The following is a 9,150-nucleotide window of genomic DNA, read 5'->3' on the forward strand; positions in this document are numbered from 1 at the left end:
CTGGTGTCCGTGCACTCCACATTGGTGACCCCTGCTCTAAATTGACCCTAGATGTGAATGTGAGTGTAAATGATTTTTTTTTTTTGTCTCTAGCCTTGTACCAGCTCACTTTTGCTTAACCATTTCAGGGACAGCGCTTACTGCAGTGGACAGCTTATCATGTTCTCGGGTTACAGGGTGCATGAAAGGGTTGAATGTACTCGCTAGACATGAGACCTTTTGTTACGCGTCTGATAACCAACAAGAAAAAGACTCCTCTCTTGCTTCATGCTCTTGCAGCAAAATGACGGGCAATTCCCAGTGATCCAGCTGGTTGGTATGCTGAGAGGCATCGCTTCTGGAATGAGGTATACTCACGCCCACATTTCTTCTGTACAAACCCATTCATCATCAAGATGAAAAAAAGGGTGTTTTTTAAAAAAAATGATTCAGTTATGTCAAATGACATTTACATGTAACCAAAGCAATTCCATTGAGATGAGATTTCATGTGGTGATCACAGATGCAATCTGGTCGTTTGTCGGGCTCAACCCCACACACATCAGTAGCCTCTAAAGAGCAGCTCCAACATTCTGTGGGTGTACAGAAACACACACTGTAACCATGGTATTGCCCTGTATTCCTCTGTACTCAGTCAGATAGTTCGTTCACATAAACACACCTAAGCTGCCTGCTGGGTCGAAATCCAATGTGTACGTGTTCAAAAGCCTTAAAACCCATTTCTATTTCAAGCAAAGATGACACGGAATCGTAAGCACATAAAATCCCATTACACGTTTGTGGTGGCCCAAGTAGCTGGCACAAGATAATGCATGTTCTGATAATAAATCACGTTGGTTGCAGGTACCTGGCAGAGATGAGTTACGTTCACAGAGACTTGGCTGCTCGCAACATCCTGGTTAACAGTAACCTGGTGTGTAAGGTGTCCGACTTTGGCTTGTCTCGTTATCTGGAGGAAGATACTTCTGATCCTACCTATACAAGCTCCCTGGTGAGCACACACACACACACACACACACACACACACACACACACACACGCACACGCACACGCACACACACAGTCGAGATTCATGATTGAATGATGTGCTCTGTATTGCCCACCATCCTTGAAATGTCACTGAAGCTCATGTAAGTTTTAGTCTTGATAAATGAGTGACCAAATTGTGACCAACCACAAGTGGTGACTTTGGGAATATTTTGTTGCAAAATCCCAAAGAAGAGATTCCCATCATGACTGAGGAAAAAGTGAGATGAGCCAATTAGAAATGTCTTGGAGTTAAATGATAAATGAGCCTCACCTGTATGGCGCTTTTCTACCTTTAGGATAGTCAACCATAAACTGCATAGTGAACATAAATAATACCCAACACAGAACACAGTTACACGGTGGACTCACATGTAGTTGTTGTCACAGTTGCCAGTACAGTGGTACCTCTACTTACGAAATTAATTGGCTCTGGAAGAAATTTCTTAGCTAGAAAATGTAAGTGATGTGTTTTCCATGTAAATGCCCTAATTCGTTTTTAGACCCCCCCCAAAAAATTCAGCGTCATCATCGTTTTTTGCCCTCTTTAGTTCATGTTCTCTCTGAGAAATGGTTTTGCCTGGCATTTTGTAAAGAACTAATCCAAGGACGTTTGCTTTTGGCGGCTTTTAACAATCATTCGAAAATGTACAAGGCAGACATCAGCATAGTGAGCGATCGCCCGACTGGTGAAAAAAATTTTTGGGTGATTTACATTTACGTAAAACTATCAGAACACCTCATGACCCGAGGGGCGAATGATGAGGACGCTGCATAGACACATATCTATCTATCTACACACATCGGCACATACGGTAGAAGTCCCTCTTCGCCAATGGGATGCCAGGGTGGTGATCGGTAATAGCCAATAGCAGAGCAGCTGTTTGTATGTTGCGTTCAGGAAACTCGGTGCAGCAACTCACCTACCTTTCGTATCTTGAAATGTGTTTTGGAACAAGAGGCAATATTTTCCTGTTGAGACATTTCGTAACTTGAAAATTTCGTAAGAAGAGACATTCATAAGTAGAGGTACCACTGGATTTTAGAGAAGTGAGCTGTGTGTAATGACACTTGAAATCTGGCAATGAATTAGGCAGTCAAAAGCATTATATGAGCTATCTGAAAGTCAACATTACTGTACATGCTGTATTTGGCATCAGATAGGATGTTGTATTTTTTTATTGGCCTTTTCCTTCAAAAAAGGTCAATTTTAGATAAACAATCAATGGGTGTGTTATTTTGTCTGGATTCAGTGTAATAAAACATCTCTAGTCAAAATTGCAATGATTGAGTCTTGTCTTCGAAAAGTCAAACAGATGCATAAAATCAGACATTTGCTTTGCATTCAGTTCTGCTTTCAAGATCGCAGTTGTACGACAAATTAAATGGCATTTGTTTCATTTTCAGAGTTTTGCCATCTCGCTCAACAACAAGAGTATTTTCTTTCTAGTGCAGGTAGCTTGAAGCCTTGGCACAAGTGGAAGCAAGGGTGTGTCATTAGTATTTTCTTCATAAATCCCTAATTCTCTCTCTCTCTCTCTCTCTCTCTCTCTCTCTCTCTCTCTCTCTCTCCCTCAGGGTGGTAAAATCCCAGTGCGGTGGACAGCCCCAGAGGCAATCGCCTATCGGAAGTTCACGTCAGCTTCAGATGTTTGGAGCTATGGGATTGTCACCTGGGAGGTGATGTCATACGGCGAAAGGCCTTACTGGGATATGAGTAACCAAGATGTAAGTAACATGCATGACTTAGGGATAAAGAAAGACAGTCTGACTTCTGAGGTTGTGTCTTCTCACTCCTGCTGGTGACTTCTCATCACTGCTGATTTGCACTCGGTATGTGTGTTGCGTGTTGGATTGTGGGTGTGCTTGTTTTTTCCTTGACAGGCTGTCACAGCAGAGTGCCTGCATTTTTTTGTAAACACATATCAATTCAACAAGTCTTCATCAATTTAAATGTCGTCTTTAACAGAAGGCAGCAGAAACTGGTTTTCTAGCTGTTACAGTCATCTGTTTTATTTTTTTATTTCACTGTTTGTTGAACAGTGTGTATACTTTTTCTGAAAATGCAAAAAGTGATAAAAGACAAGCATTCACACTAACTTCCAAAAATGAACTGTAAGGAAAAACAACCCATTATTATCTTGACCGTGTACAACAGAATGTTAAATTGATGGATGGTATCACAATAGTTTTGTGAACATCTTAATCTTTTAGTCAAGTCAAGCCAAGTCAGCTTTATTGTCAAATATGCTCTTTGTACAATGTACAGCACAGATGAAATTTCTTTCCTCACAACCACAGTGCAAACATGCAGTGGATTAAAAACACACACAGCTTTTAATTGATAATTCTAAAACGTAACCAGCCTTTGAAATTTGGGCTCCGTTGAATTCAACCATCCTTCCATCCGTTTTCCGAGCCGCTTATCGCCGGCATGCTGGAGCCTATCCCAGCTGTCTTCGGGCAGTCGGCGGAGGGGGACACCATGAACTGGTTGCCAGCCAATTGCAGGGCACACAGAGACGAACACCCTCCACGTTCACACTCACACATAGGGACAATTTAGAGTGTTCAATTAACCTATCGTGCATGTTTTTGGAATGTGGTAGAAAACCGGAATACCTGCAGAAAACCCGCACAGGCGAACATAACATGCAAACTCCACACAGGCAGACCAGAGCCCGGAATCGGATCCCGGACCTCCGTACTGTGAGGCGGACGTGCTCAGCATTCGACCACCGTTCCACCTCTGTTTAACGCTTTTCCAAAGACCAATCAGGCTTCTTTGTCCAATATTTAGATAATTTGCATGAGTTACGAAACATAGTGAAAGATCCCATCCTGACTGTGATTTATTCCCACATCACTCTGTGCATACCCTCCAGGACTTGACCCAAGTGCAAAATTAGCTGTCATGATTTATGGGAATCATTTTTATGAATAGGTAATTCTTTAGCATAGTTTTGGGATGATTTTAAAAAAATATATCAAGTCCACAACTTGCAGTACAATGCAACACTCAAATATTTTGAATGACACAACAATCCAGAAGCAATATCAGTTAGGATTACCACTAAATTGTACACCTTAGTTAGCCACCTTCAGCATAGACCTAAATTGAGATTCATGCATTGGTAGATATGCTTAATTAATTATTGATTATTATTTATCATGGGGGAAAATAGAATTAAAACTAATTCATGCATTAATTCCTGAGGAATGAAAAAAAATGTTCCAGTGTTAACCAAAATATTATTACCAACTTCACAAGTGGTCAGAATAACTACTCTGAGTGTGCTTTCACCCACTTGTTAACTAGAATACTGTACATGAGAAATTGGAGGAACTCTCCAATTAGATACATTGTGAGTGCCAATAACCAGATGATGATCCAGATTTTTCTTAATGCTTTTTACAGAACACATTTACTTACACACCTTGCTGTTGCAAATTTTTATGTTATTACGTAACTGCCGGACTAAACATTGCATCTGAATCCTTCCTGAAATGTTTCCTTGTCAAAGTATCCTGTATAAAGTACACAGCTTCCCTGTTGTTTCACAATTCATCTCTTTCCTCACACAGTGTTTATCTCCTTTGCAAACCTCACATCTTAATCCTTCTATGGCTACCCTGGAGCCATTGAAGCAGAAAACGCAGTCGAGCCATGACCGAGACAGTATAAGGATGGAGACATTTTTTATGATGGAAAAGGAGGTGTATAATGATGAGGAAAGTATGCGGAAGCACTGCAGCTAACGAGGGTCTAGTGGGGTATTAAGTATGCATGAACCTCCCGCATAGCTGCAGTACTCACACACATGCAGGAAGCTGCACATATATCCAGCTCACACGCCCCAAAATCTTTTCAGAATGACGGGACCGAATTGAAATTGTCAGTGGGTTTACCACAGGTGCTGTGTTCAACATGAATAAATCATGAAACCACAGACCTGTGAAGTTTCACTACACTTGCTGCTGTTTTGATTGACAGCAACGCTTTGAAAGATTTTTTTTTTTCCAGCACAAATCTTAAGAAACGTTCAGGGTCAAGCGGAGTTCATCCAGAGCGCAAATTCCAGCTGCAGCATTTCCAGTCGGTGCAGCATGTCATTCCCTCAGCGTGCCACGCGGTCGTCTTACAAGTATTTTGACACTGCCTTAGAATTCTCCATTCAAGCGGCAAAAAAAAAAAGAGCATGATGTATCATTTCAAGCGTTCTCACTTCTGTTTTCTTAAAGGCATGAAAGACAGCGTGAAGTTAAAGGCAAACGCTGTCAAGGACGCTTGGCTGAAAATAGGCAGAGATAAAACACGGTTTTCCAGGTCAAAGATTTAACAAAGAGGCGACAGTCCAAATAAATATTTGTGTATACACTTGATATTGTATTGTTGATGCCCCCAAAATCCCAAATGCCCTTGACTACTTCAAAACCTACAACCGGTAATGAAATCAAGAGTCTTTCCATTCAAAGCTCTGATACTTACTCAACATCAGAGCAGGCGCCACTACGACTTGGAGATGAATATTTTGATTTCCTATGTGATTGCAAACGGTAGCAGCATGAAATTCCCACATGGAAATGGAAATCTCTTCAGACATCCGAGTTTCTGAAGTGATATTTACAGTGTCTTGCGAAGGTTTTCAGCCCCTCTTGAACTTTTTGACCTTTTGCCACATTTCAGGCTTCAAACATGCAGATCTAAAATAGTAAATTTTGGTGAAGAATGAACACCAAGTGGGACACAATTATGAAGTGGAATGAAAGTCATACGATATTTTAACCTTTTTTTGTAATTAAAAAATAACTGAAAAATGGGGTGTGCTGAATAATCCAAACACCCCTGGACCATCCCAAGTAACACATTTTAGAATCACCTTCTGCTGTGAATACAGCTGCAAGTTTTGAGGGTCTGTCTCTATCAGTTTGGTACATCTAGAAACGGATATTTTTGGCCATTCTTCCTTGCAAAAAAAGCTTGGGATGGAGAGCATTTGATAAAACAGGTTTCAAATGTTTCCGCAGATTCACAATTGGATTCAAGTCTGGACTTTGACCTGGCTACTCTAACACCTGGAAATGTTTAGTTTTGACCCATTCCATTGTAGATTGTAAGAAGAAATTGGACGTGACATCGTATCATGATGTTCAGTAATACTGTAAATACATGAATAAATAGATGTAAAACTGACTATTGAGATTACTGCAGCATTCAAACTTGAATGTCAAGAAATCCAGACAAGTCCAAACGGCAACCCCACCCATTCTGAAACTTTTTGCAACCATTCCTGGTTTCCAACGGCTGCACTTAGCGCAACGAAGCGAAATACTAATTCTAAAGCTAGCCCTCTCCCGGCAGTAACGCTTGTTCCCATAGAAGGCAAACCCAATGCATGGGCATAGAAAATAAGCCATAACTTGCTCAATATTTGCTCAAAGAGGAAGATTTTTTATTTTTTTTTATCAGCGCCAAAACTTGTGCTGTCAATGCAGATCATACATCTTTATTTATTTTTTTCCTTTTGTTTTTGTGATGCCGATGAACATAACGCGGAAATACCGTATTGGCCCGAATATAAGACGGGCCTGATTATAAGACGACCCCCTCTTTTTCAAGACTCAAGTTTGAAAAAAGACTTTTTGAACACCCAATTAATTTTTATACAGAAAATAATTACAGTACATCTGAAACAAATGATTATAACAATATATTTGAGAGAAAAAGCATGTTATTTTGCCTCATTCAAATCTTAATATCTGAACATTTAAATATGTAAACTAAAGTGCAATCACATTTGTAAATGAATGGCTTCTGGTTTTTGAAATGTAAATTACATCATAACTTCTCCTCAGCTGCCAGTTAACCTGGCCGATCTTCGACCCATTTTTCTCCAGATTGTCGCTACATTTCTCCATTTTCTGTTGTCTCTTCTATTATTTTCTTCTCTTTTCTTTCTTACCGATATTTTTTATTTTTCTTTTTCGTGCTACCGCTATTTTTATTTTTATTCTTTGTGACAGGGGTTCACTTTGGCCTGGGGAGTCAAGTTCAGCATTTGCTTCAATGATATCTGGCGCCATCTAGCGTCGTGAATGGGTATAATGTCTAGACCCCGAATGTAAGACGACCCGCACTTTTCAGTCTTATTTCAATGCAAAAAACACCGTCTTATATTCGGGCCTATACGGTACTGCACAGGCGTGCCATATGATCTCGCCACTCAGTTCCCAGAGTGCATTGTGTGGTGCACTGTATTTAATTAATGAAGTTGTAAGGACATTAATCCTTATCATATATGTGTCTTTTTGCTCCCACTATTTAACTGTGTGTGATTCCAAATGCTAACATTTGTCACAGTATTTTTTTAAACAACCCGTAAGTTTAAGTTGTGTGTGAAATAGCGACATCCATGTCAATTCCTCTAGTAATGTGCATTGCTGAATTTAAAAAAAGATGGAATGCAGTACTAATAACTGAAGTTTAATAAGAACAAGAAAAACCTTTATTCGTCTCACAATGGAGACATTCCCAATTAGATACAAGTAATTGTTCTAATTGTGAAACATTTAGGAGAAAAATATGTCACTCCCTTACCAGAACAATTATGTACAAAAGGTGATAGATCGGCCTGCAGAGGCTTTGATCGGATACACCCATCAGGCACTTTTCACGAATATCAACCGAAGTACCGGCCACCAATCAATTGAAGCATCCCTAGTTTGCAGTGGTTTCATAATCTTTCCATTTTAAGATGATTGTGTGGTGCTTTGCAAAATTTTTCAATGGAGCTGTTGCAGCTTTTAATCTGTTGCATTTTGCGGTTTGGAAATTACGGTAAATCATATTCCACAATCAAAATATTAATCAGAATACTATGTTTAGACTACAAGTGGCACATGGTGTTCATCATTGTCAAGAAAATATTTGACTTGAGTTCACCTTTATATATTTAAGATGTAATTTAGGTTGTTGTTGAGCTCAGGTGGTGAGCACCATGGCATTTTTGTATGACACTTAGTGTCTTTCGCTATTTCTTGTATTATTAAACCTGTCAGAATTACACTTGCAGTCCTCTGTTGTGGTCCCCCATATTATTTTAGTATTCATATTATAGTGAGCATTAAAGAAGCTGCAGCAAGTAGAAGTGAACACTGAGATACTGTCTAAATTTCCAATTTCCTAGGTTATCAACGCCATTGAGCAGGACTTCCGACTGCCAGCTCCCATGGACTGTCCAACAGTTCTCCATCAGCTGATGCTGGACTGCTGGCAAAAAGACAGGAACGCTCGCCCAAAGTTCCCCGATGTCGTCAACATGTTGGACAAAATGATACGCAATCCCGCATCCCTGAAAGCCGGCACCAACAATGTTGCGCCAGGGTGAGGAGAAATTCAAAGGACGTATGAAACGGTTGAAATGGCTCCTAAAATGTCTTTTCTGATACCTTCACATCTCTCCTCTGCCAGTCCTTCCCATCATCCTTTGTTAGATCGTGGTGCTCCAGATCTGAGCCGGTTGAGCTCTGTGGAGGACTGGCTGGCCGCACTTAAAATGAGCCAATACAGAGATTCCTTCCTGGGATCAGGCTTCACCTCCTTGCCACTCGTCACTCAAATCACTGCAGAGTATGTCTTCTCTTTTGAGTGTTTCTCCTTTCTCCTCCGTCTGCCCCTCTCTTCATGCGTTTCACATTGTTCCCATGCCAAGTGTGCATCTTGTGAGATGGAGATCTGGCAGGGAGGCTGCTGGCTGCTCCATGTGTACATCTGTCTGCCATTCAGAGCCATCCCCCTGGCTGCCTGCAAGCATCCATTCCTGCTGCCTTTTGTTATCATGGTGCAAACTACCATCACATGAGATGAATGGCTCTATTTTCAAAATAATGATTATTCATCTGGGCTCCCGTAGCGCTATTATCTACTGCTCCAGCACATATTTCATGTTTGCTCCTGCTGCTGTTTGCCGTTACTTACTTTATTGGGATGAAATGGGAAAGTTTGAGAACATCAATGCAAATTATCTTAAAATTACAATTTTAAATTTCAAGGGTAAAAAAAAAATCGGCATTAATGCTTGTGATCATACAGTACATATATATATATATATATATATATATATA

The 9,150-nt window shown here is 40.3% G+C and overlaps 1 protein-coding gene across 1 annotated transcript in view; it reads left to right on the plus strand.

The window, feature by feature from the left end:
* The window catches only part of LOC109530548 (ephrin type-B receptor 1-like), a 133,719-nt gene that overhangs the window by 122,220 nt on the left and 2,349 nt on the right, over nucleotides 1–9,150 (plus strand). The window contains exons 15-19 of the mRNA XM_019894381.1: nucleotides 280–347; nucleotides 844–991; nucleotides 2,605–2,754; nucleotides 8,214–8,410; nucleotides 8,498–8,656. Coding sequence (XP_019749940.1) covers nucleotides 280–347; nucleotides 844–991; nucleotides 2,605–2,754; nucleotides 8,214–8,410; nucleotides 8,498–8,656 — 722 coding nt within the window. The remainder of the gene's footprint in view (nucleotides 1–279; nucleotides 348–843; nucleotides 992–2,604; nucleotides 2,755–8,213; nucleotides 8,411–8,497; nucleotides 8,657–9,150) is intronic.

The sequence above is a fragment of the Hippocampus comes genome, unplaced genomic scaffold (genome assembly GCF_001891065.2).
Source record: "Hippocampus comes isolate QL1 unplaced genomic scaffold, H_comes_QL1_v1.1 scaffold282, whole genome shotgun sequence".
NCBI classification, from domain to species: Eukaryota; Metazoa; Chordata; class Actinopteri; order Syngnathiformes; family Syngnathidae; genus Hippocampus; species Hippocampus comes.